The following is a 27,163-nucleotide window of genomic DNA, read 5'->3' on the forward strand; positions in this document are numbered from 1 at the left end:
CCCTTTTGCTACTGCTGATTAGCTTGGAGTCTGAGAATTGGTTCCTCATATGTAAATAGCGGTTTGTGCAGGTCAAGACTATGTCTCTTGCAGAGATTCTCGGCTTTGGTGCCGTGTGACTCTCTGTCTTGGGCTTGCTGCAAGTGTGGAACAGCAATGCAGCCTCTCCAAGGCAATTCGACTTCTATGAAAGGCCAACCAGCATGCATGCCGCCTGGACGAAGGGATATCCGACACGGGAAGAGAATGGAGTTTACATATAACTTGTAGCAGCCCTTCTCTCACCTCCCTCCCTTTGACATTGCTTGAGAGAGGGCTACATATTTATCACTGCGGCATCTTCCTCTCCTACACCGGCCCTATGCGGGCTCCTCGTCAATGGTGAAAGTTTGTCAAGTCTCTTCTGCTGAAGCGAGCTCGCTTTTTGTTGCTCTGAAAAAGAGGCCTCTAACCCGGAACCCTCTCCCCCTCTACCTACAGCCAGTCTTGCCCCGCAGCCTAATGAGCGCGTTTGTGCAAGGGGCCAGCACGGCCTGGCAGCCACCATCGGATAATCTCAGCGATCGAATGCGTGTCGTTAGTTGGATCATGCTCAGTCTGTCCACTGTCTTTGTCGCCCTGCGTGTGTACTGCAAGACCCTGAACGCCCGCGGGCTTTGGTGGGATGACTACATCTTGCTGTTAGCATATGTGAGTTAACCCAAGCCTCTAGCTAGTCTACCTCAGCAGCTATACTAACAGCGTTTTACCATCCCGACCCCCTATACGTAGGTCATCTTTGTGGCCAACGTATGCATGACAGAGTTCAATGCGCGGATTGGCATGGGCACGCACATATACTATATCGACGTCACAGATCTCTCTCGTCTTGCCCTCCTTGGCAATATCTCCGGCTTCATCTCCATCTTTGCGTCGATATTTAGCAAAATCTCGTTCGCCGTAACACTGCTGCGGATTACCAAGGGCATTTGGCGTGGTATTGTATGGACTTGCATCGCTATAACTGTGATGTCAATGAGTGTCAGTGCTGTGTTCATCTGGGTTGATGCCGGAAGCCATGTATCTGTAGACTACGGTATTTTCAGCGCAGGTAAGTTCTTCCCATCAGCTTAAAACAACTACTTGGCGACTGTCCACCCGGCTCATGTTACATGTATAGCATTGTCTGGGCTGATCGACCTGCTCCTCGCTATGCTACCATGGAAGATTATCTGGGGCCTTCAGATGCGGACAAAGGAGAAGATTGGCGTCGGTGCTGCTATGAGCATGGGGATGTTGTAAGTCGTCTAGTCCTCATACTCTATTCTTCTAGCCCCGACTAACCCCCGCCTCCAGTGCCTGTGTTACAGCTTGTGTCAAAGCCTCAAAAGTCCCTTCTCTCGGCAGTGGTGACTTTACTTGTAAGTTAGCCCTGCTATACGAGGCCTCGTCTCTTTTCTTCTGTAATGCTTGGTCATGGCTAACATCCCGTATTTACGATGCTCTGCAGACCACGGCGCCGAGCTCGTCATCTGGGCTGCTGCCGAAGTTGGAACCTCCATGATGGCTGCGTCCATACCAGTCCTACGCGTGTTAATTACACGCATGAAGACGACTTACCTAAACTCGGGCGAGAAACGATCCCACCCACATTCTGATCGTAGCAATGATAGTGGCGGCTCTAAGGGCGGGACGCTCTCAGGTTCAGGCAGACGCTCAAGGATCTTCGATCCTGACGAGGATATTCTAGTGACGAAAACGCAGAGTGGGACGGCCATGAGTGACACGACTTGTCCGGATATTCAACGTCCAAGTACAAGTAGGACGATGACTATAGGGTATAATGATGGCCACGATCTCCAACATTTGGATGAGGGTCTTGAGTTGGGCAAAGTAGAGCATATAGTATAAACGCAACAAGACATATGAACCTATTATCTAGCGACCAGCGCTCCAAAGCAGGTACATTTCTTAGTCGTGTAGGACGCGTCTTTCTAAGATGAGCAAGCGATATTTCCCATCCGCTTGGAGATTACCAATACACATACACGCCGACCCGTCTTTCCCACCCAAGTAGCAGTTATGGCTAGTAACCTGACCAACCGTTCTCTATACTTGTTTACGTATGCGGCCCTAGACCATACTTTCCTAAAATCCTAATTTCAGGTGTTTTGTAGATAGCCCAGTCCTCGGCCAGCTCTGGTTCACCAAAAGGTTTCAATGCTGCAATACGTAGTGAGTACTTTCCGGGCTCAATCTGGCTACCATTCGTCAGTTTCCCAAACCAGAAAAAGGTTCTCTTGTAGCCAGTGTAATCGGCATTGCGGGGCATGTTGAGCTCAGGAAAATCAAATGTGTCGTTGGGGTCCGAAGAGTTTGTAGTTGTGTCGAAAAATACATTTTTGCTGCGCTTCCAGTAAGTTGCAGAGCCAAGGTAGCCCTTGGACCCAACGACAGGAGGGTACTCCCAGTCTGACTCCTTGAAACCAGGCTTGTAGACCTATGAATTATTGTTAGAACCCATCGCTTTGAGAGCACCCTCAGCATCTCGCAATGCAAGGGACACAGTACAGTGCAGTGGCCAGACCAAAGAATCTATCTGCCTTATCATGGACTTACATCGAACCGTAGTTGGCGAGTTCCCCACTTTGCGCGAGTCTCAAGAGACAGAAATGGCATGCTTGCATTCCACACGTCATTGTTCCAGGCGGTGTAGTTCCAGATGTCAACAGCCTGTTTGGTGATGGTCGCTCGTGGCCAGCCATCCATCCAAAAGTTGTCAAACTCCTTTCGAAGATCTGCTGCTAAACCCATGTAGGGAATGCCATGTACTTCTTTAGTGCTTGTTTTGATCAGAAGTTTACCGCCGTACACTGGGAGAACTGCGCTATCTTTTACATCTGGCGGCCGGAAGTCGACACTGAGATTGGCTGATTGGCCTGGCCCTAACGTCATATCGCCTGGGATAGCGGCCACAAGAGGTATATTAACCGGCGAAACTTTGTCGAATGATTTTATCATGGGCGTCTTCAGATCCTTATTCCATGGGTCGAGCATCTCAATGCCTGCGGCAGCTTGGATTTCAAACGTGTAGCTCACATCGACGTCGTCATTGTTGGTGATAAAAAAGTTGTGTGTTCCCACAAAATTAGCAGTATCATTCAGCGCCATCATTTTTGCAGTGACCTTGGTCCTAGACTCAAACAGCCTCTCTGCATTCACAAGACCCGCGCCAACCTGTATTGGTGGTGCATATGACGGACTGATCTGGTCCCACCAATGCACCGACCCTGCTGTTGACCGCAGCCGCTGCGTAATGTCGATGCCTGCCTTCGACCCCCGTGTGCTCCGGCTGCCAAATACCGACGCATACAATGCAGCTACACCAGCAACATATGGCGTCGACATGCTTGTCCCACTAAGAATGCCGTACGAGTCGGTTGGAAGTGTGCTCCAAATAGTTCCACCGGGGGCTGCAATGTCAGGCTTCAACTTAAGATCGTACAGACCACCCCACGAACTGAAGCGCGAAGGGAGACTGGCATACTGGCGGCTAATGCCAACGACGTCTTTTGGTCCCTTTGAGAAATCAGCCGTGATTTTGACGCCAGAAGAGTAAGCAGCAATTATCGACTGGCCTGCTGACTCCTCAATCAGGCCCACCTGGGTGGTGTAGTTGTTGGTATAGAGCGCAGACATTGGGCCGCCGTTGTTGTATATGAGCATCTTTTTTGCACCCAGAGCTGCAAGGTTTAGCTGCTTCGTCTTCATAGGACATCCGCCACGACGGACTAGAGGAATCTTGCCAGTGAGATTGAACGACCCCTTTGCATATGGCGCACATGCTTCATCCTCAATTGACGTGTTAAAATTTAGCGGGACAATCGGCCAGTTTACTACCGAGGTGGCAAACCAAACGACAGAGGGTACATATCCAATTTTGGCCTTTCTTGTGCTGTTGCCCGAGGTAAACGTGGCTGTCATGGCAGGCTGGGCCGATATTTCGCCTTCCACAGACGCCACTGACAATACGTTCTCAGCTGACGCGCCCGATGTACCATAGAATGGGCCAGCAGCACCATCGTTGCTAGCAGCAATGGCGATCACGATGCCTTTCTCCTTTACTAGGCGATCAGCAACATCGGCCCAGGCATTCTCGGACCAGCCGAGAATACTCCCAACGCTGCAACTGATGATGTCGACCTAGAAACAGTTAGCATCTCGGCTGGCATGTATAAATGGGGATTCCTTACTCCATCAGCGTCGGCACGGAGGAAAGCTTCAATTAATGTCGCTTCATCTGTATCCTTTGAGGATGAAAACACCTTGTATGAATATAGTGTTGCATTTGGCGCCACTCCATGCCAGCTATAACTGTTGTTAGTACCATTTTACCGAAATATTTCACCTCGCACTTACTTTGCACTCTCGCCAGCAAGGATTCCAGCTACGTGGGTTCCATGAAACTGCATTTCAAAGGGATCACCATCGGGTGTCTTTAAGCCGCTGTCAGGCCAGTCTGTCAAGTAAGGAAAAACACAAGGTGAGTGAGTGGTTGGTATAGACACTAGGAATGGGGGCTAAAGCTCACTTCCATCACCGACAAGGTCATAGCCACCGGCAATTTTGCATCCCTCCCCATAGCACCCGCCAAGCTGTGGTTGTTAGTATGCTTTCCCTATCGTAGGATGGGAAAGTGCAATGTCTTACAGCGGGGTGGTTGTATTGTATACCAGTGTCTATAACTGCAATCTTGATGCCTTGGCCAAAGATGCCTTGGTCATGCAATTTCGATACGCCGGTGATCATGTGCTGTGAATACTCGGGTGATTTTGCATCATCTGCAAACTTGGTGACCACTTCTTCTGTATTTAACGTGACCATCCGGTTTATCCAGACATTCTCGATGCCTTCTAGGGCGAGAATATCGCGGCGTGTTAATACCGAGCTCTCAATAGAAGCCCCCCTGAAAACATCGGAATCATATGTTTGCAGTATCCTTAGATCTGTATCGCGGGCCAAGAGAGGGCTCGATTGGTGTGTCTAAGCGGCGGTGGTTAAGGTTGAAAGTTGGCATTTGTTTGGGTTGCAGGGAACGGAAAGCATGACTTACTTTTGAGAACTCAACAATGTAGTTGTGAACCTGGGCCAAGGAAATCCCTGGAATCACCAGCAGCGTCAGCAAGAGTGTCTGCAAATGCATAATTCACAGCAGCGGGCCAGCAGTAGCTCTATGATTGTAGATCGAAGGAGAGAAATACAGCCGGGACTCACACAAACATCGATACGAGCAAGACCTGACCTATTTAATAAAATCGGGTTATGCAGGTAGCAGCAGCCTTTCATGTTAAAGATGTCTTGAATGTCCCTTGAAGGGCATTGGAATTCTAGCAATTCATTGCCGTCCCTGTAACCCCCTTGGATTCTGCACCTTGGTGGGAACAAGACCGCAATATCCCCGACTTGTGGAAATTAGGTCGGGTAACTTGGTACACAATGTGTCTGGCATTCGAGTCGTTGAATTAAAGAAATTGTTGTCCGGTTGCGCGAGAAGAGGAAAAAAGGCCCTGTATCGTGCTGATCTGTATTCACTTTGTCAGCTAGTTTCACCATACATCAAAAAGTCAAGCTGTACAACGGCCAAGGAACGCCTCTAGACTTCTCTTTCCCCTTGCAGAATGGCGGACCGAAAGCTGCATCTCCGTTTTGGGGGCTTCATCACGAAACTCGGGCAGTTTGTCACGGGAAAGTACGATGAAGCTCATGACAAAGGTAGCCGCACAAATGGCAGCCCAAACCTTCCTTTTTCTTTGCTTTTCAGGCCCTTACACATCCAATTCTTTAGCCGCCCATAGATAAAGATAGAGTGGAGACATATTACGACAGCATCGCATCTGTCGACCCTACTTCAACAGCACATGCGCAGCATATGCAAGAACTTGCAATGCAACTATCCTTGGCAATTTGCAGTACCGCAGTCCTGTGATACTGTACGTCAAACAACGATGCCATGCTTGTGTTACCCGAGAATACGCAATGTCTTCAGCCTTGTTCCAAATTTTCCATCAACACTGCAAAGGCGGGACGCATTTGAGAGTCTCACATATACAGCATTGTATGAGGCCACTTCGGCGCCAGGCCCCCCTCCCAGGCAGCTTGCGATGCATCTTTTGCCCTAAGAAGAAGCCTGCCAGACTGCACGACCTATCCCAACCCTAGTTGCCTGGAAAGTTGTTGAGTGGTCTCGGCTTTTTACCTAAAGCCGTAGTCAGCGTGTGGCCAATGTTTCGCTGCGCTTGTGGCCATGGAGCTCAGGCCGGCTCAGGCTGTTTGATGTAGATTTCCTTGTTGTTCTATACTCGGTGATTCGACTAGCGATTCGCTTGGTGATTGACTAATGGGTTGTCTCGAGGGTATTCCAATGGACATTGAAGGCCTGTGATCTGCAGTATCCAACAAAGAAGGATGAACAGCATCAATGATGTGAATAGAAGTCGCTTAATATCAGTCACCACAATCAAATCACATTTCTCGGCTTAAGCTTGGTCGTGTGCCCAGCTTTAGGCAAGCCCATCTAGGATTAGGGTGTCTGTGCCTGGGTTTCTAGTGCCTTACATGTTAGATGCATCTGCAATTTTACAGCGGAGCAATGGGCGCACCTAGTTCTTTATCGCGTTTTTGATTCTGAGCCTGAAGAACACGAGCAATAATTGAAAAGTTACGATGTAAAAAATTGAAAAAAAATTGAAAAAAAAAAAAAAGCAAAAAATTCAATGGACATTGGTAGACCTAAAGCTTTCTCCAAGAAAAATCGTTGAGCTTTCGATTTAGCCCCAACCCTAAGCCCAACAATGAAAACCCAATGGCGGCTCCTTTGTTTTCTGTTCCCTTGCCCCGCTGATGGAGTCTAGCTTCAGGGCGGCAGGCTGTTTAGACCGCGACAAAATCCTCTAGTCTACTATTCACCACAAAAAAGGATGTATGTCAAAGGTGCAAGGAAGGTGCAAGTCAGTGCTTCGCTCTATTGACACTGTTCATAGGGCAATAACTCAGTTCACAAGTGATCTTCGTTTACTTGTGATATTGTTCTTTCTTGCTTATCACCAAGGCGAACCGAACCTCCTTTCTGTCCTTCACATAACCTGCTTTCCCTCTCGCCTTCCTAGTCCTTATAAATTTGTGGCATTTCGTTCCTCTTCTTGCTTCTTCCAGTTCTCCATATTCACTTGCTTTGATACCCCTCTTCTTTTTATCTTTCTTTTTCCTGCCTTCCCCTTCAAAAGTTAAAATGGCCGACTCAAAGGTTTACCGAGCTAGTACCACCGCCCCCGTCAACATTGCCGTTGTCAAGTGAGTTGAAGTGAACCGTTTTTTGCTTGGCATGTTACTAGATTATCCAATGCAAATATTCTCCCCCGTCAAATGACTTGCTATTATTAACACGTAGCTCTGTCTCTTGCTAGGTACTGGGGCAAGCGCGATCCCAAACTCAACCTCCCTACAAACAGCTCGCTGTCAGTTACCCTGTCGCAAGACGACCTTAGAACCTTGACTACTGCGTCCTGCTCTGCCTCATATCCCGCCGAAGATGTCTTGATTCTCAATGGCGAAAAGTCGGACGTCTCTGGTGCTCGCACCCAGGCTTGCTTACGCGAGCTCAAGGCCCGTCGTGCTTCCCTTGAGGAGAAGGACGCCTCGCTGCCCAAGCTGTCGACCCTCCCTCTGCGCATTGTCTCTGAAAACAACTTCCCCACCGCTGCCGGCCTCGCCTCCTCGGCTGCCGGATTTGCGGCCCTAGTTCGCGCCATTGCCGATCTCTACGAGCTCCCTGATACCCCCTCCCAGCTTTCTCTGATTGCCCGCCAGGGCTCCGGATCTGCTTGCCGCTCGCTGTTTGGTGGCTACGTTGCCTGGAGAATGGGCGACAAGGAGGACGGCTCCGACTCTATGGCTGACCTTGTTGCTCCAGCTGAGCATTGGCCTGAGATGCGTGCGTTGATCTTAGTTGTTAGTGCCGGCCGAAAGCTGGTCCCTTCGACCTCTGGAATGCAGCAGACCGTTACTACCTCTGGCATGTTCAAGCAGCGTGTTGCTGAGGTCGTCCCCGCCCACATGGCCGCCATGGAGAAGGCTATTGCCGAGCGCGACTTTGAGAAGTTTGCTGAAGTCACCATGCGTGACTCCAACTCGTTCCATGCCACCTGTCTCGACACCTACCCGCCGATCTTCTACCTGAATGACTACTCCAAGGTCGCTATTCGTATTGTGCAGATGATCAACGAGGCTGCCGGAAAGACTGTTGCTGCCTATACCTTTGATGCTGGTGCTAATCCTGTCATCTACTACCAGGAAGCTGACTCTTCTGCTGTTGTTGGTACTCTCTTCTCTGCTCTGCAGAAGGCTACTGGTTGGAAAGAGCCTACTGCTTATGCCTCCATGAACCCCATTGTCGCTCTAGGGGATCTCGCCCCTACTTTGGCCGAGGGTGTCCAGCGTGTCATCATGACTGGCGTTGGCCAGGGCCCACAGAAGACAGATCAGTTCCTTGTCGGCGAGACTGGTGATATTCTGAAGGCCTAAGTTCACGGTTCAGCTACTTGAATTCGATGCTGTATCATGTCGTGCTTATCATGAACATATTTTATGCTTGAAGAATGTAATGAGATTAGTAGTAGTCACGTCATAGCTTAACTTAAAGAAGTATTGGCCAGTTCTTCTTGGTATTTTATACTATTTTATTGCACATGGACGTGTATCTATATGTAATTATGTCTGTTTATGCATAAGCCTGTCTATAGGTTGCATTTTAGCAAAATGCTGTTTCCGTTTTATAATAGCTCAATCTATGTTTTATGCGGACCCCATCCCAGGAGAGCACCAGAATACTGAACGCCATCGAGCAACCAACTAACCAACTGGCAACCGTTTGCGCAATGCCTCTTGAGAAGCAACTGCCTATCCAATCGCGATAAAATTTTCACTCGAAAGACAAGCCACGTAACTCGCTTTCTAATCTCGCTTTTCTTTACTATCTTATTGATGCCAAGTCCTCTCTAGCCTTTTGTCTATTTACCTCATTCCGATAACAAAGCCATTGAGGTTCCACACTAACCACCCGCCTAAGAACCATTGAACCATCGCTCATATCCTACTGAAATGGCACGCTTAGCCGCAGCCCCCGCGGCAGACCCCGTTGCGCTTCAACGCCGCAAGAAAAGCATGCGTTCTAGCGAAGACGCACGCCTCAATAAGGGCCTCAGTCCCCAGAACGATCACGGCAAAAGACGCATTAGCAGCGAGTGCTTGGCTCAAAAGCCCTTCGAAAGCGATACTAGAATTGAAGTCGAAGAAATTGACCGGTCTGGCGTGCTCCAGCGCAAATGGACCCAAGAGTCAGATGAATCAATGGCATTGGTGAGCTTGTCTTGGACTTATATTCTTTTTTGTATTACTCCCTGATTCTAACAAGCCTTCAAGGTTTACGCTATCGATGGTAGTAACCGGCTCAACGGTTTCAATCTCTCCCAGATAAAGCGGGCGCTGTCGGACTCGTTTTTGCCTGTGGGATTCCCGCATTCTGTTACATCAGACTACTTGGCCTATCAAACCTATGATTCTCTGCAGGCTTTCTTCTCAACGATAAGCTCGTTGCTATCTAGTCGAGCGCTGCTTGAGGGTCTTGGGGTTGGCAACGCCGAGTCATCTGCAACTTACGCTCTCATTCTAACTATTTTTCGCGACGCAATCTCACGTCTCGCAACCATCGCCTTTGCGCACAGAGCCGGGTTGACCATTGAACCCGAGTGCAAGCGCTTCCGCTTTTTGGCTGATCTCTTCAATGATACGGCTTTCTTCCTAGACTTGCTCTCGCCTGCCCTTCCATCTTTCATCAAAATCCTCGTCCTATGCACATCATCGGCATTGCGTGCAATGTGCGGAGTAGCTGCTGGGTCCAGCAAGGCCGCGCTTTCATCGCATTTTGCCAAACAGGACAACATGGCCGAGCTGAATGCCAAGGAGGCGAGTCAAGAAACTGCCGTTGGCCTGATTGGATTGCTCATCGGCACTCTGATTGTACAGATTTTTCAAGACCGGCACACTGTCTTTTGGCTGATGATCTTACTGGTCTTAGCTCATTTGTACATGAACTACTGCGCCGTCCGGTCTGTCAATTTGACTGTTCTCAATCGTCAGCGCATGACGCTATTGTACCAGTCATTTCTTCGTTCTGGTCGCTTGCTGACACCTGCTGCTATAGGCGATATGGAGAGCATCTTACTATGGACGCCCATTGTACACAATAGGTACGACAAGCCGGTTGCCCGTGTCTCGTTTGCTAAGTGCTATAAAGACCTCGTTTCTAGCAAGGGCCGTGAGGTCATCACTCGTGGGGAAAAGTTCATAGTCTGGATTCACGAAGGCAATGGCAACGACCTGTACGAAATTCGAATCATGCTTAAGGATGAAGCTGAGCATGTTGACGCTCTCAAGGCCTGGACGGTTGCGATGGACAAGGCATGGCTGTTGGACAGAAAATGTGCGCCCAATGACTTGCTCTACTCAGCAGCACGGCTAGCAAACTACTTTGAGCCTCACACTAAAACCCTGGAAGAGTCCGAAATTGCTGCCAGTGAAAATCGCCTTGGCTCTGGCTGTGGCGATAAGTTCATATCGGAGTTGCAGGATCTGGGTTGGAATATCGATGCAGCTGCATTTGAAACAGGCACTCCTGTGCGTCTAAGGGTGGTTGCTACTGATAAGAAAATGAATTGATGCTTAGAATATAGGGCAGAAATAGGACAGACTAAGTGAGGCAACAGATGGGGTTATCGAAATTTGGGTCATAATATACAAACATTGAGTTGCCAAGGTATGTGGTAAGCATGCGACACATCTAAGCACGCGACGTACTTTTCCGGACGGTCGAGATGGGAACTTGGATAGAAATATGATGCAGCATTCGGCTTATTGAAACCAAGACCTATCACCTTCTACAAGTACTTTATTAACTGTCTGACAGATTCTTGAGGTATAACCTACCTTGCCAAATATTCTACAGTCCCTTTCTCCCGCCATTGTTGCCTTCGTTCCCTTTAAAGGTGACTTAGGCGCCTCATTAATTGAAGATAGACTGCTTCTCTGATGCGACATGACTTGTGTTTCGAGATACTCAGACCGCGAACTAGCCTTAAGCACCGTTCTTGACATCTTGGAGACCCGAGGTCGGCGTGGCCAGCCCCGTCATTAGCCGGCGCTGGAGCCCGTAGCTGCATATCAACCTTCAATATGACACTTTCTGGGTCGAAGATAGCAATTCCAGCTCTTCAAAAACCTTCTTCAATATTGATCTGTCATTACAACTCTATAGGCAACTTAAAAAGCTTGGAGAAACTCGCTCTTAGAAACATGGGTTATTGAGCACGATTAGATGCTCAATTTCTCGGCGTTATGCTTTCTTGAGCGGCCCAAAGCACCCGGCATCAGAGGGATGGCCTAGGTGAGATGAGTGAGACAGCATGCAGAGCGTAATAGTGCGATTATCTTGGCAATATTTCTCAAAGTCGGCCGAGTGGTGGTTTCCACGCTCATCAAGGATCAGGAGACGATAGCAGCCAGTTGGCCGAGCTTTAGTGTGCTTATTGAAGTGCGTGAGCCGCCCAAGGCCGGTATCTTTGTCAGCCCACCCATTCTCGGTCGCCACAATAGCCCAATCCCCTAGGGAGTTGCTCTTTCTGCACTAACTAACGAGGCGGCATCAACTTATAGCCACGATGAGTGGCGCGATTATCCAGCCGTTGGCATTGATCGACTAGATGACTGTAACTCATTCCTGCTTTCCAGGGTGTGCTGGCTTTGCCTTTTAGCGTTCCCTTAAACCTGTCGCGATCGTTCTACTTGCAATGAAACCCATCATTAAGCTAGTCTTGACAAAGTTGTAGACATCGGCAAGGTTGACACCATGTTGCTCGATTGCGTTCTTTGTGAGTCTAGACCAATCGTGAATAACGGTTTAATCTTCGCATTTAGCTTTCCGATAGTCGTGTCTCAAGTTCCAGGCGTCGCTTGGCGAAGTTGGAAGCCCAGCGCTTACCAACAGGCGACGAGCCACGCCTGGAGTGGGGGAAGCTCTCGCGAATACAGGTTAAGAATGAACCGAACAAGTTTCCTCTTTTCTTCTAGGTTTGTTAGACGATGCGATTTGGAAATCCGATCATATTGGGATTGAATACCATTCTTCCGACCGCGTAGCTTCAGCTCTGGTATTTCATACATGCTAGTAGCCTTTTGGACACTTGGCTTTAGATTATCTTTGAAGGGCTTGAGGTGCGAGAATTGCTTTTGCTTTGGTATTAGACTGTAGCATGTTAGGAGGTGAAGATACAGTCGATGAAGTGTAAGGCTTAGCGGGGGCGGGAAAGGACCTTCACATACTTAGGTGCATCGCATGCTCATTATCATGTACACTAGTGAAAATGGGAGTGCTTTATTTTTTTCAACGCCCATACAAGCCATGAGCTACAGGCTAATAATAATAATAATCTTGCTCTCTAAAACCCCATCATCAATCAGTATCTATCCCCCAATTCCTAGAAACGCCAGAAAAAACAAACAGGCCCAAATATAATACAGTATACTACATAACACAGCTTCTTCCTTAAGCTAATCCCGCACAACGCAAAATTCGCATCTTTACGCCTTCCCACGAATTGAGCTTTGGCCGCACGTCGAGGTAGAAGCTCAGCTGGCCATTCGGCTTTGGCCGGCCAGGATAGAAGTCGATGACATACTCAATGGTCTGCCCGCACCGGTCTACCACCCAGTCGTGTCTATCGAAGGGAGCCTGATATCCCAAAAGCGTATTCCACCTAGCCTTAGGTGTTAACTTTGTGCTCAAGCCGGAGAACGAATGGAGGCGGGGCACTTCGCACGCCGTTCCAGCGAGGTACGGCTTCTCCCATTCCTTGATCTCCTGCCACGCGCGCTCGTTGACGGCATTGTGGATAGGCACCACAGTCCTCATGTCAGCCGCACGCGCATCGTGGCCCTTGCGCTTCATAGCATCGAAAAACATCTTCTCCGATGGGTAGATCCAATTGCCCGAAACGGGATCCGCGCCACTCTCGATTTCATGGTTTGACGGCTGGGCCACATTATCGGTGAACGGTGTTGAAGCACGGGGAATTGTCGAGACTTCTCGGTCAAGGCCGAGGCCAAGATGAGACTGTGCCGGTTTGCTTGTCTGGCGGGCTGTAGTGTCGGGCGAGGTTGCTGATGGGCCAGATATGAAGGGCACATAGGACCAGAGGGTGGAAGACCAGGAGTGTGTGGCGGCCGGGGTAGTAGTGGCCGGGGTAGTTGGAATCGGGTATGGAGTAGCACTGGCAGCATCAGTGGCAGCAGCGTTGGCAGCGCGGGCTTGTTTTAGCCATGCCTCGCGGGCATTGTGATCTACGGGGCATGCGTCCGCGGAACCAGAAGCTGGCAGTGTTTCGACGGTAGAGGCAGGCTTTGCACCCATACTTTTATGATCGACCGGGCAAGTGGCAGATGTGCTTTTAGCAGCAGCCATAGCCTTATGGTCCACAGGACAGACCTCGGATGTGCCCGCCATTAGGCCTCCTCGATCTACGTATACTTGGGCTTAAAAGTAGAAGTATCGAATACTCAAAAAAAATAAACACGCGATTTCGTCGGTGCAAAAAGGCTGCGATATTCCCTGGATGTTTATATCAAGGCTTTCAGGACAAAACGGTTGTTGGAGAGAGAAAAAAAAAAAAAAGTGCCCGCCTTAATATCTAGCCAATCATCTTACGATATTATAAGCCGTAACACAGTGATACAGACAGTGCTTGTCGTGTTTGTATACACATACGTGCATATTATGCACTGTACTAGCACTGTACTTTAACTGACGTCACCAACATGATGAACTGCATATCCATCGCTACTGTCCACTACTACTAACCTCTTCAATTAACTAATCACATATCCCCAATATCCCACTAGCTTCATTTTAGAGAGCTGGTCCCTCCCACATCTTGCGACGCAATCGCACCATCCAAGCTTGTTTATGAGGGAAAGTTACTTGTCTTTCCTGGTGGAACAAGTTCTGCTGCAACAGCTTGAGGAACCTAGTGAGCCAATGTTAGCACTAAAGACCACCTATGACATTCACAGAGTGGAAAAAGCTTACCTTGCGTTATCTACACGTGGCTCTAAGCAAACACTCATAGTCCGGCTATCATCCAGCAGACACCAATGAGCCAGACTACTAAGCCAGTATGGCACACGTCCTCTCGCCCAGTCCTCGCCCACAAACACATGCAATCCACGGTCAAAGTCAGCTGCAGCTTCTCCACCAACATGCTGACCCAGGATGTCTTCCCTGACCCAGTAGATCTGAAAGAAGCCAAAAGGGACTCCGTCCCACATGCCAATCACAGGGAAGCTGTGCGGGCTGGTGAGAGCTGACGATAGAAAATCGTCAGTGTATTCACCCCAAAACTCTTTGACGCGTGGTTTAGCCATCCACATCTTGATCAGCTCGGTATCCGACATAGCGGAGAGATGGGTGTTAGAAGCTAGTCCTGGCCCCTTTGGCCCGGTATATACCACAGGCTCTGGAGATACAGACGGAACGCGGAAGGCCAAGTACTCATTTACGCTGTGAATAAACCGGGTGTAGAATATCTCGCCCATCTGTGGGGGCTTCGGGCGAGCTGGGTGACGAATACCGCTGCTCATTACATACATCAGTGGCGGGGGCGTATAGTAAGATGGCAAGTGTGCATCGGGGGAATGTGAGGCGGTCGTTTGCAGCACAGGTTGAAGGCTGTATAGGAACTTTTGGGGAGATATCTGCCAGAATGCCCTACGCGCCACAAACAGTGTGTCCCATCCAGCGTTTTCCACAGTGCCCACCAGCGTGTTCGTGGCCATCACCAAGCCCATGCGCTCCAGCTCCACGACCAGGCGATGGTCACGGAATACGCCATCACGCTGGATGTTGACTCGCCACTCGCCAAGGGGCTTTCCGGCAAGAGGGGTAGTCTTTGCCGCAGCTGGTCTAGTCGTTTTGCTCGGCTGTGGCTGGTGGAAATACCAGTACAAGGTGATCCATAGCATCATAGCCACCTGCCCAGCAGACGAGGCAGTACTGGCTGGCGACAAGATGGAGGAGATGTGGAAATAGTCGTCCTGGAGCGTGGGTTTCTGGAATGCGCAAGGCATTGCGGGCCTAGCGGTCGGCTGCTTTCCACTGTCTGGCAGACCTGGTGGTGACGGCGGGCCGGCCGCTGGCTCAGCAGGAAGCTCATCGTGGGTGGTGATATTCACAGCCCATTCAAAGGAAAAGGCACTAGAATTGTCGGCTGCTTGGTACTTGAAGAGCAAACCGGACGGAGTTGCGGTAAACACGAAAGTCTGGCCATCTGGCAGGCGGAGGGTCTCACTATCCATAATGAACAAAGAAAGCAGAAGAAAAACGGACAAGGACAAAGGCAGTTATATCACGTCCTCGGGGCCTTGACGAAATCTTGGTATCCCTATTAAGTAACACCCTTTGTTTGTCCTTTTCAAAGAGGCCAAACCAAGCCTTTTATATCAAAATCCTGCTTCAGCCTTCCCGAAGTAAAATATAATTCACTCTATCAATCGTTCGCTTTTTTTTTTCCCATTGAAAGCTATAGTTCCCGCCTTATGGGAAAAAAAAATGCTTGAACAAGGTCACGGCTTCTAGTTGCTGCCAGCCACCAAAGCATCAGCTCACCACCCATTACGGAGACCCAGCCAGGAATATAGACAGCACAGCACGCATTGAGCTTCCAGTGGAGTTAGATTAATGCGCTTTTTGCTGTGGGGGTCAAATGAAGAGCTCTGGGTTACAAAGCAAGCTGTTCGGCCATAGCGCGTTTTGATGGGCCAGGGCAAAGGTCAAAGCCAGGCGAGCTTGAAGATGGAGTGCTAAGACGTGAGGTGAGGTCAGGGAATGGAAAATTCCAAGGCACGTCTGTTCATTTGACACATTGTGGCCTTAGGGCACATTTGGCTCGGCCTGATGCGATATACATAATGCGTAGTTGGTGGAAAAAAGAAGCAACAAGAAAAGTGCCAGTTCCATGTCAAGGGCGATAGGTCATCCCAGTCAGTAGCCATGTGGCATATCTGTTAGGGTTTGTTGCGATCATTTAAAGGGTTAGTGCCCCAATACAACACTCCAACATCATCGCCCATGACCTCGGTAGAACAGCCGGTCCGAATACTCTTTGTGTTGTACCGAGACATCGGATATATTGAGGTGCTGTATGAGATCATATTCTACAGAAAATGCTCAACGGTCAAACAGAATACACAAGCAAAGCCTTATCTTCCACTAGTATACAGACACAGTCTGTGTAATCTTCCAGGCCCGCAACTACCCCTCAGCCACCACCCTCTTCTAACATCACATCATCATATCATGCCAGCACTATGCTAGTAACTGCGACAGTTGGCCGCCGGTTAGCCACGGCCGCCATTGTAGTCAGCGCCGCCAGCCTTGCGCAGGCGAGCCACAATGTCCTTTTCATTCAAGTCTGAGCGGGTATCAGCATCAACCTGGATGCTATGATGCGACAAAACCTTCTTGACCTCGCCGCTCTCAATACTGACGCGTGCCTTGCGCATGATCTTGGTGTTCTGGCCAATCCAGATAATCAGGGCAAACTTGACGCGCGTGCTCTCCGAGTCGTTGGCATACTCCTGCCGCACGTAGGCATACTGCACCTGGTCATCCTGCAGTTCGCCGACCAGCTCAGCCAAGCCACCGCTTCCGGTCTTAATCAAGCCCAGCTTCTTTGTGTCAGGCAAATCACCAACCAGGAGCCAGTTGATTGAGTCCTTGTCAGAGCGCACGGCGTCGTAGGCCGCGGAGATTTCGGGAGAGTTCATTGTATCGAGGGGGAGGGGTTGTTCTGGCTCGCTGAGCGGGGAGTCGCAGAAGACGAGGAAGGATCGGGGAATGCGGCAGGCCAGCAGGTTGGCTTTAATAAATCAGCGGAGTTTTGCGTGTTTGTCTCTTGTTGTGTGTCTTGTCGTCCAGAGCAGAGTTCAGGGTGTTGAGCAGCAGGAGGAGAGCCGGGCGGCCAAGCAAGAAGCAAGGGACAAGGCTGGAAGTTGCACAGGGCCAACAAAGAAAATAAAGACAAGAAAAAGCAGGAACAATGCAGCAAGGACTAGAAAAAAAGAGAGAAAAAAGAACGATTGTCGTGAAAAGTAAAGCCGAAAGGGACTTCAGCCAAAAGATAACAACTTATGATCTTCCATCCAAAGCTATAGGCCATGTGAAGCCAAAGAGGCCGGTCAAAGGGGGGGACCAAGCCCCGTTTGATGCACTGTTTCGTCCAATGGACAGAAGCCCCGCATATTATGCATATATACCAAATATAGACCAGGGTTGTTTAGGGTTAGTGTCACACCGGGACGTCGTCGGGGGACGTAGAGAAGCCCTTCTCTCCAGTGCCCAAATTCTGCCTCAAAGCTAAGTCTATGCTTCGGGTTTCACGTTCGGAGGGAATGGGAAAACCCCGTCTACCGCTATTCCGGCAGGTCTCTAGCTGTCCATTTTGTTTTTGTTTCTAATTTGAGAGCATGAAGGAGCCCGCCTTCCACCAAGCGAGTGTTTCGAGCGAGCCAGGGCTGTCCAGGCCAGGTCAAGTGCATGGCTAGGAGGGAAGCCTAAAAGCGTGAAATTCATAGTGTGGCACAGCAATTTGAGAGCCAATCCGCTGGTAATTCGTGTTGACGATATCGCAGATTCTGCAAAGGGAAAAGTCTTGAGCGTCCTAGGGGCGAGGTGTTGGGGAGAATACAGTTACTGGTGCAAGACAGACAGAAGTTACCAGGTGTTCTGCCCATCGAGTCTCGTCTATCGAGAAGCCTACTGCGTGCCAACTTCAGAAAGGAGGCATTGCTGGCTTTGCTAGAGATGCCACGCCTTTGCTCTGCTACCTTTCTTTAGTGGGTAACACTAAAAATGGAAGTCTAAGTCCAAGTCCCACCCCCTCCGCCGTCTACTTATATGCTTTACAGCATCTCGCCTACGACCAACAGCTTTCCTTCTTTTCCACCTTTTCCCTTTTTTGCGCTTTCTCATTGCCTTCCTCTTCCTCGTCGCCATAACTGTCCTTTCCTTGTGTCTTTTTTGCATAGCGTTCTATTAATTATATTTCCTTTGTCTTGACTTTGCTGCATTTCTTCTCTTCTTCTTGCTCGTCGACGATTGTAAATCCTTCTTTTTCTTCTAGAATATCATTCGCAAATCTTCTTATCTACTCACGCACGGTACGGTGATCACTTCAGTGCTGTGATACACAACACTAATCCCATCGACAAGCAACACAACACAACCTTACCAGCTCGCCCTTCTTTAGACAGGCCTGCCTCTATAGTCTCGCTTGCCACCACAGCGACCATGTCTCTGTAACCAAATACCAGGACTCGTTTCCGTGTATCGCGTCCCTTACCCTGCTCCTAACTTTGCTCTTAAAAACCCCATCTATCCACCAGCATGGCTGCACTGGCGCAATATGACTACATCTTTGCCATCACTCTGGGATTCTCCATATTAGATGCATGGAACATAGGTACCCAACCCTAACCCTAGCCACTTACACCCCAATATCTCACACTCCTCCATCACCTCATCTCCTTCTTCTTTGCTTCATACATACCGCTAACTCGCCCTGTCTCGCCAGGTGCTAATGATGTCGCGAATTCATTTGCTACCTCCGTCTCCTCGCGGTCTCTGACCATGAAACAAGCCATGTTCATTGCCTCTATCTGCGAGTTTTCTGGCGCCGTATCCGTTGGCTCTCGTGTCTCTGATACCATCCGCACCAATGTCATCCAGCACGACTACTTCAAGGATCACCCCAGCGTACTGCTCCTCGCCATGATGTGCACCCTGATCGGCTCTTCCACCTTTCTTACAATCGCCACGCGCCATGGCTTTCCTGTGTCGACTACGCATTCCATCATGGGTGGCATTTTGGGCGCCAGCACCGCGGCCATGGGCATGTCAGATATCAACTGGGGCATCCACGGCGTTTCACAGGTCTTTGTTGCCTGGGTTGCAGCACCAGGAATCGCCGGAGTCCTGGGTACTATTCTGTTCTTGTTAACCAAGAACATCGTGCTGGCCAAGAAGAACGCGGCCAAGATGGCTCTGTACACGGTGCCGTTTTATACCTTTATCACAGTCGCAGCTGTGTCAAGTAAGCAAAGCACGCCCACGTCTTCCTGGCATTCAATTGAAAGGCCTATGGCCAGATGACTAATACTGCGGTTATTCAGTGCTCATTGCCCTCCATGGGATTCAGTTCCGCAAAGATCTTAGCAAATCAGAGATACTAGGCTCCGTATTTGGTACTGCCAGCACTGCCACCATTCTCTGCGTCGTCTTTCTGATGCCCTACATGTGGCGCAAGATTCTCTATGAAGACTGGACTTTACGCTGGTACGACATGTGGCGTGGCCCGTTTCTACTACGGCTCCCCCCACCACCTCCCGTGCCTATAGGCTATGAAAAGGCGCATATCAAGGACTACTACCGAGGCTACCTAACGCCCGAGGAACTTGCGTCTATCCGCGCTTCACAGGCTATGATCAATTCGGTTCGCAGCGGCCCCAATGACGCACCCGATCTCGAATGCTGTGATGCCTTTAGCATGATGCCACCAACGGCTCTCTCCTCTACAAATCTCAGCACCGACTCCGCGACGGCCGCCGCCACCTCCGCCTCTCTCGCGGCAACCACAAGCTACTGCCCCGAGTCTGACATCCCACCACGCCCGCCCGGCTCGTGGCTAAGACCTGCTGTTTTGCTCTGGAGAACAAACCGTATCCTGTTACGCGGTGTAGAGAAGGACGTAGTGCGACTCCAGAAGATGAACAGCGTGATGAACTGGGATATTGCCGACATGCACTCTCGCGCACCGCGCTTCGACAACCGAGCTGAGCACATGTACAGCTTCGTGCAAATCCTGACGGCAGCTGCAGCCAGCTTTACACATGGCGCAAACGATGTGTCCAACTCCGTTGCTCCGCTAACGACGGCGTACCGGGTCTGGCAGAGCGGCCGTGTACAGCCTGAAGTCGGTGTTCCTCTATGGATTCTAGTGCTGGGTGGTGCTTGCATTGTGTTGGGCCTATTGACGTATGGATACCATGTGATTCGCAACCTGTAAGTCTCTTTTTCCTACTCCGTCTCCCGCTGTTAGCATTTGCGACTTTAGTGCTAATGCCTCTTCTCTGACTAGGGGAAACCGCCTAACTCTCATGTCTCCTTCGCGAGGCTTTTGCATGGAGCTTTCCTCGGCAGCAACTGTGCTAATGGCCACCAAATTTGGCATCCCCGTGTCGGTAAGTAAGCCCGCACACAATGCTTCTCAGGCGTATATCTAGTCTAACAACTGTATTACAGACAACTCAGTGTATCACCGGTGCTACAGTGGGCGTTGGTTTGGCAAATGGAGATTGGCGCTGCATCAACTACAAACTTGTAGCATGGATTTACTTTGGCTGGATGGTGACTCTCCCTGTGACTGCAATCATCTCTGGTACGATTATGGGTGTGATTATGAATGCCCCGAGGTGGGAGACGGGCATCTAGTGTTGCATTTATGTATATAAACATGAGCTTTAAGGAGGGGCGGGGTTGTTCTGGGCTTAACATCTGGTCTTTCGTTTTGGCATCAGCATTGGCATTGGCATTGGCATTGGCATTGGGGTATCTGGAGTCTATTTTCTTTTGGTTTTTTTTTGGCTTGATCTGGAAACATGGATGGAATCGTGGGTTTGGCGTAGCTTTGCCGCAGAAGCAGACTCACATTAGTCTGAGCAACTTGGTGAAATGTAACTTTAATGACCATTCACTTTATACCACACCACCCACACCATAAGCAGCTCTTCATGTCTACTACCACCCATCCCAGCCCAGCCCCAGGACGTTTCGCTCCTTGGGGAATTAGTCAACAAAAGAGCCCTAAGCCCAGCGTGTGATCGCAAAGCTCCTAAATTAAAGAGCAACTTCAACAAGCGTTTACGCAGAGGCTGTGCGTCCTCTTCTACAAGCGTATAATCAGGAAGAGTAACAGTCGCAGTTGCAATGACAACGCATCAGTTTCTTTTTCCACTCTTTGTTTCCTCTGCTTCTCCTCTCCTCCGTGTTGAGATGGGGCCGCTCGGAGTTTTCATCACATGAAATACTTGTCCGAGCCGAAATTGCGCGTTGAGTAGTGAACTGTTGGGGCCACAGAACGACGGGTTCATTACGACGCTCTCTCTATTCTGCCTAAACAATGGGCTCCCCACGGCGGCTTTTCGGTAATGAAAGCCATTGGGCTGCGATGGAGATGTGCGTCCTATAAACCAGCCCGGATGTTGATGTTGGGCCATACATACATACATACATGGCCAGTACAGCATAGCATTCTGCACACCACGTACCTATTGGCTAGTTGGCCGGCTCGCGTCTCCCATCTCCGGAAAACAACACCGCGCAGCCCACCAGCATGCCACTGCATAGAAACACCCACCTATTCCTGCCCTCCTTATCTTGCTCCTGCTACTCCTCCTCCAAGTCACATCAACATCAGGGGAGGGCTAGGGTAGGGTACGGCGGAGCAAGCACAGTTATATATACAAGGGGCTATAGATCTCCAGTGCAACAGTGCTCCGTCCAGCAGCAGCAGCAGCAATAAATCAAGGGCGGTGGGCGATGGGCGGCATCATAAGGCAGAAGAGACGAGGGCATGGAACGGGGAGAGGAGTGACAAAAGACGCCGGCGGCATGCAGCAAGAGCATGATAATGAGAGCTTGACCGCCTTGAAAAGCGGTCATACACCCGCCAGCAGTGACAGCAAGACGATGCAGAAGAAGAAAAAAAAGAAGGCAGGGATTTCTCTTTTCGCCTTCTCGCTTAGCTGCCTACATACATACATACATGTTTGTTTCTTTCTCTTTTTTTTTTTTTTTGCTCAGATGACAACAAAACACAAAGCAACGCAACAGGCCAGCGCCTAAAGCGGCGCCCGCGTACATGCATGGCCAAGCATTCAACCCATATTATGACCCATGGCGGAGAGGAGAATAGGCTATAATACAAGACAAGACACAGGACAGTGGCACTGGCTTAGAAACTCAGATCAGGCTTGTTGACGTGTCCAAGTCCATGCCAGAAGAACCGCAACGAACAAGAAAGAGGAAACAGGCCAAAACTTTAGACAGAGAAAACCAGCCATCGGCTTTCTTTTCTTTTCTTTGTTGAGGCTTGCTTTGCTTTGTTCCTAAAGGTCTTGCGTTGTCGGACACATCAAACCCTAACCCTGGATCGTGTAAGTGCTGTAGCAGTTACATTCCTTTTGTGTCCATTTCCCAGCGAAAACTTGGAGAGATTTGTGAAGACTCAGAATGGCATGCTTCTGCTGGCGCTGTCCAGGAGCTCATTGGCTAGTAATATGTATATATGAGCCTGATGTATTATGCTGCGCTGCTCAGCTGATAGCACGCTCGCCTGCTTGTTATAAGAGACAAGAAACTTGAGACGACAAGGAGATCAAGCTTAACTGCCAATAAACAATTTGTATTTCATCGGACGGCTTTCTGCGTCCACTGGAAAGGCGCTGTTAGAGCTTGTTTGCAACAGCCCCCCTTCTGTAGCACTGTTCCTTGGGGCTAGCATGGTCTCTGGTAGACGCTAAAAGACCAGGTAGCTATAGGCCCGTTTTAGCACCCCCACAATTGACAGCATAAACTGGAGCGGCCCCATAAAAAAGGCAAGGGCTAAAGTTTTTTCCTTTTTTTCTCTTCTTTTTCCCTAAAATCCCCACTTTTACCCAACATTAAATTCTTTTTTCTTTTCTTTTTTTTTTTTCTTTTCTCTCTGGCCAAAATTCTTGCGACAGTTGAGCAACAAGCTTTTAGTCCCAACGCAAATTCTTCTTTTCTTGTCTAGCCATGCTTCTAGCCTCTTCTTTTCCTTCGCTATTCAACGCGGCGCGATGCTTTAGGAAGTAAGTCCTCCATGGCTAGCGTCCTGCTGCTAGTCCAGAGTCGAAGGTGAGCTTCAGACTCTCACCGTTTATGACCATGTGACGGATGGTCTTAGGAATCCCAGCTATATTAGACCACTCGAGGTGTTGATATAGCATAGCAGTATTTAGGGGCTTCGCTATTAGACAAGGGGCCTGTTAATCCGTCTTAACGTAGCAGTGCTACCAGATGTAGAGCTGCTCGCTTCTTTTAGGTGTCCAGTTTCTCCGTCGTCGGCTTCTCTTAGGCTCCTCTATGCTAGCCTATCGGACCGGCTGGAATCGGGCTAGCAACGCCAGACTTGTCATAGGGGAAGGCAGCTATAGATGGAGAACCGGAAGACTGAAGAGCCTAGACCACACCAGAAACTGGTCTTCCAGGTACACGATCGAAAGGAGGGGGGGGGGGGGGGGAGGGGCTTGTTGCCGAGGTGAAAACTCTGCTGCTGCCAGCCATAAACAAGGCCGACCTCTTAGTGTATACCCACTCTCAACCAGCCAACGTATGATCACAAACAAAGATCCGGTTTGACTGGAACCTGTCAGCTTTCAGCCCCAACCCAGTCCGAAGAGGGGGTGGGGTGTCTTTGCTCTGTTTTCTGTTTTCTGTTGGCTTTAGACTGGGACAGCCAAAATACGAGAAAAAGGCTCATGTCGTGGTGGTGTAGGCCGCAAAGCAGAAAGCAGCAACTCTTTTCTACATCCGGCTCGGATGGTCTGAGGCAAAGAAAGTCACGGGGCAACATATAACGCAGGGGCACGGGCCTATGGAAGACCGGCTTGCAAGTCGAGCGGGCGTCGCACAGGTGTGCACTTGTTTGAAGATAGGGCTGGTATATTGACATACACATTCAAGCCACATTCTCGCACAAAACGCACACATACACAGAGACTGCCTACGTTATCCAACAATCCCCTCCTCCAGCCCAAATGAAAACAGTTGGTGGAATCCAAGGTCTGTCTGACCGATTCTCGGCTTTCCATCGAAACGCCGAAGCCTATACATGGCCGACTCTATCGATGCCCCCGGATTTAACCCCAGGTTCCTCTAGGCGTCCAAATGCTGGCTTAATTCGCAGACTGCCGTACCACCACTACAGTTCCTTTTTTTTACTCTCATGTCCAGGCTCAGGCAAGCCGGCAAATCAAAAGCGCGAACTGTGCTGTTGAGCTTGCTTGCGAATCAACACGCTGTGTGCGAATAGAGGACCAGAATTTAAGAAGACGGAGAAAAAAAAAAGAAAGGCAAAATCGTGCAACAACAATCGGCTGCCGCGCAACGCCAAAGATTGCTATAAATACAAGGCGTACAACTCACTCACTGTGTGCGCGTTTTGTACACGACATGAGGACAGAACAGCATGCTGTATCTTAGCAATAGTATTGGCCATACTTCTCGTCTCGCTTTGGGCAATATGATCTACAGTGTGGCAGGCGGTGTGAAGTGCATGCATGCATTGCTACTATATATGTGCGTACGTACGTACACATATCATCATCAATGCTAGAGTGCATAAAATATCCATCTGCAGCATACGTAGACTTATCCTGGACTGCGGCTATTCATGTGTAGCCACCCACGCATTTGATTTTGACGAATAGGCAGTGCTGCGTATTGAGCAAACCATGCAGTAGTTCCATGCGTGCTGCGTTATATATTGTGCTGTTGAGCCTCACACAAAGAAGCTACAAGCTCTGGGCTACGCGGTAACAACATGCTGCAGCTAACATCTAGTGACATGTGCTGCTTACTTGCCTTTGCATCTATTCCCACAAACCTACATGTATGTACGTAGGTATACAACGCAAAGTCCAGAAGGCTCTTTGCTGTTGTGCTGGTCGGCCGGCAACGCTAACGCGGTGCACTCTATATGTCTACTTACCATCCTGCCATGCCACTGTTACTTACAGCCCGTGTGTCACGCGTCACTGCGAACGTAGGTGTGGGAGGATAGGGCATGGCAAATGGGGCCAGACACACATACATCCCAATTGCATCCGGGGCAAAGCAGCGGACTTTGACCAGACGCTGCCGGTCGCCCTAGTAGGTAGTGGTACAGTCACAAAAAAATAAAAAGGCACACACACACACACACACACATACACACAGAAGTTTGCCTGTGCTGCCTTCTTCCCTTGTGGCCCTCCAGACGCTCGCCTACAGTCCGCAGACAAGGGTTCTGGAATGCTAAATTCTGGTGAGTACGACAGTCAACGTGAGACGGCTCACCCACTCTCTCACTCTTCACGCATGCGATTCGGAGGGAGGCAATGCTGTGCTTTGTAAGCCTGCATAACTTCAGGCTACTCCGCCCGACAGAGGCCACAAAACCGTCTTGTCTCCACGCGCTATCTCGTCAATACGAGGTTTTCATATGTCTGGCGACTCGGCGGCCGAGGACAAGCCCGTGGCGCTCTTCTCCTCGGGCTTGTATGCAAACACTTGGGTGTTGGAGACGGAAATATTGGAGAGCAGAAACGGAATCGATAGGATACTGATGATACAGCAGATGTGCTACTGCATTAAGGGAATGGTAAAGCGGGATGAACAAGTTACAGAGTTTCTGGGTGGGGTGACGACGTCTAGGGAATACAATGTCCAATATCATGAGCCCGGTTTCTGAGTCGTTTTGTCTTTTTTTTGTTTCTGTTTATCTCGACGGAGATAGACGCAGATATCTCATGATCTGGAAATAGATGTGATGAAAGCACGACAAGGCCTCTGTGGAGTGCTCTATTAATTGCCACACTACTGTCACCTATCCATATAAACACCTGTGAGCCTATAGTAACCACTATATTATACCACAGTTCCTGTCGTCCTTAAGCTGTGCATAAAACACGGAGGCTGGGGACACACGCTTGGTATTCCCGTCTCTATGCCTGCTATATGCCTACCTATATGTACGGTATAGATAGTGACTGTACACACATACCTTATGTCAGTTTAAATGGATAACACACAAGATACTGGGCTGGCTCAGTAGAATAGTGCACAAGTCTTATACTGGGTTTGCTGCTGATGCTACTATGACATAACAGGGCTAGCACATATTCTAGCCTGGACTGACGTCTAAGACACGCACAGCACAGCACAGCACAGCACAGCACAGCACAGCACAGCACAGCACAGCACAAAGAAACTTGTGGCAAACATCCTCTTTGCCCTGTCAACCCAACCTATTTGCTTTTTTTTTTTCCGGCAGCGGCTTCGAAACATGGCTAGAATGAGGGTGAGATGCGTTTTATCATGGGGCAATGAGCCCCCTAAGACAGCAGCAAGCTTCCAGCCCCTTGGGCTAAATATTACGCTAAACTGGCGGTCCAGCCCCTGTATTGCAGAGTGTTAGTTCAGGCTTTATAGGGGCTTCTTCAATAACAGCACAATAAAGCCTAGTCATGTGCCAGCTGTGGCCCAGGTTTTAGAAGCAGGTGGAGCGAGACCAAGCATAACTTGGGCTGACCCACAGACAGGCGACAGGCAAGCAGGCTCGCTTCTGTAGCAGAACTTCTACGCAAAAATAAATCCCAGGCTGGGACTTGCATGCGCACGCATATGCGGCGGCCCTTTCTTTTCTCTCCCTTGACCGCCTATAAAGGACAGTCAAGCACATGGCGTCGGAATCTCCCTCTGCTGCTTGGCCTCGTGGTGTGCGCCTCTCGCTGCTGAACCCAGCCAGTTCACATCTAGCATATTGCTTGCCCCTTCCTATCCCCTTGCCCATACCCTTCTCCCTCTGAAGCTCGGCCCAGATGTGACAAGACGCTGTGAAAAAGGAGGTCAAACTCTCCGTTTTCACCTCCATCTGCGTCCACAGTCCCCCCCCACCCCACCCTCAAATTCCCGTCCTAGTAGGTAGTCTGACACCCCCTTATCTACATGGTAGACATGCACAACATATGTGCGATAGGCAAGTTTCTTTCGTGGTGGTTCGTATTGGCTGAGCAGCGTCAGGTCGGGAGTGTAAGGCCCAAAAACCCGTTAGTCGAAGCCCGTTCAGGGAAGTTCTGGAGCTGCCGCTGCAAGGAGCCCAAAATCAGAACTTCCAGCGAGCTTGGCATCTTCCACCAACTTTAACTAGAGCGCAGTGCTCAAGGGGCTGCCCTACAACCA

The 27,163-nt window shown here is 49.7% G+C and overlaps 7 protein-coding genes across 7 annotated transcripts; 4 read left to right on the forward strand and 3 right to left on the reverse strand.

Moving 5' to 3' along the window:
- Positions 1-567: 567 nt before the first annotated feature.
- On the forward strand, positions 568-1,890 carry HOO65_011259 (uncharacterized protein; the record flags this gene model as incomplete). Its single annotated transcript, XM_071005868.1, has 5 exons — positions 568-690; positions 772-1,090; positions 1,160-1,277; positions 1,336-1,400; positions 1,490-1,890. The coding sequence occupies 5 exons, from the start codon at positions 568-570 to the stop codon at positions 1,888-1,890; spliced, it is 1,026 nt and encodes a 341-aa protein (XP_070863080.1).
- A 208-nt stretch (positions 1,891-2,098) lies between these two features.
- Positions 2,099-4,863, reverse strand: HOO65_011260 (Minor extracellular protease vpr; the record flags this gene model as incomplete). Its single annotated transcript, XM_071005424.1, has 6 exons — positions 2,099-2,479; positions 2,599-4,182; positions 4,233-4,347; positions 4,399-4,498; positions 4,571-4,634; positions 4,690-4,863. 6 exons carry the CDS (start codon positions 4,861-4,863, stop codon positions 2,099-2,101), a joined length of 2,418 nt encoding a protein of 805 aa, XP_070863081.1.
- Positions 4,864-7,267: 2,404 nt separating this feature from the next.
- HOO65_011261 (Diphosphomevalonate decarboxylase) lies at positions 7,268-8,559 on the forward strand (the record flags this gene model as incomplete). Its single annotated transcript, XM_071005882.1, has 2 exons — positions 7,268-7,329; positions 7,443-8,559. The coding sequence occupies 2 exons, from the start codon at positions 7,268-7,270 to the stop codon at positions 8,557-8,559; spliced, it is 1,179 nt and encodes a 392-aa protein (XP_070863082.1).
- Positions 8,560-9,135: 576 nt separating this feature from the next.
- Positions 9,136-10,752, forward strand: HOO65_011262 (RUS1 family protein C16orf58 -like protein; the record flags this gene model as incomplete). Its single annotated transcript, XM_071005734.1, has 2 exons — positions 9,136-9,393; positions 9,457-10,752. 2 exons carry the CDS (start codon positions 9,136-9,138, stop codon positions 10,750-10,752), a joined length of 1,554 nt encoding a protein of 517 aa, XP_070863083.1.
- A 1,882-nt stretch (positions 10,753-12,634) lies between these two features.
- Positions 12,635-15,438, reverse strand: HOO65_011263 (putative cytochrome c1 heme lyase; the record flags this gene model as incomplete). Its single annotated transcript, XM_071005419.1, has 3 exons — positions 12,635-13,614; positions 14,066-14,111; positions 14,269-15,438. 3 exons carry the CDS (start codon positions 15,436-15,438, stop codon positions 12,635-12,637), a joined length of 2,196 nt encoding a protein of 731 aa, XP_070863084.1.
- Positions 15,439-16,479: 1,041 nt separating this feature from the next.
- HOO65_011264 (ADF-like domain-containing protein) lies at positions 16,480-16,908 on the reverse strand (the record flags this gene model as incomplete). The annotated part of the gene is made up of 1 exon (XM_070999925.1): positions 16,480-16,908. One exon carries the CDS (start codon positions 16,906-16,908, stop codon positions 16,480-16,482), a length of 429 nt encoding a protein of 142 aa, XP_070863085.1.
- Positions 16,909-18,781: 1,873 nt separating this feature from the next.
- On the forward strand, positions 18,782-20,629 carry HOO65_011265 (Phosphate-repressible phosphate permease; the record flags this gene model as incomplete). The annotated part of the gene is made up of 4 exons (XM_071005648.1): positions 18,782-19,232; positions 19,312-20,200; positions 20,277-20,379; positions 20,441-20,629. The coding sequence occupies 4 exons, from the start codon at positions 18,782-18,784 to the stop codon at positions 20,627-20,629; spliced, it is 1,632 nt and encodes a 543-aa protein (XP_070863086.1).
- Positions 20,630-27,163: the final 6,534 nt, after the last annotated feature.

This window comes from Ceratocystis lukuohia, assembly GCF_044167205.1.
Source record: "Ceratocystis lukuohia strain C4212 chromosome Unknown Supercontig1_pilon, whole genome shotgun sequence".
Lineage (NCBI taxonomy): Eukaryota > Fungi > Ascomycota > Sordariomycetes > Microascales > Ceratocystidaceae > Ceratocystis > Ceratocystis lukuohia.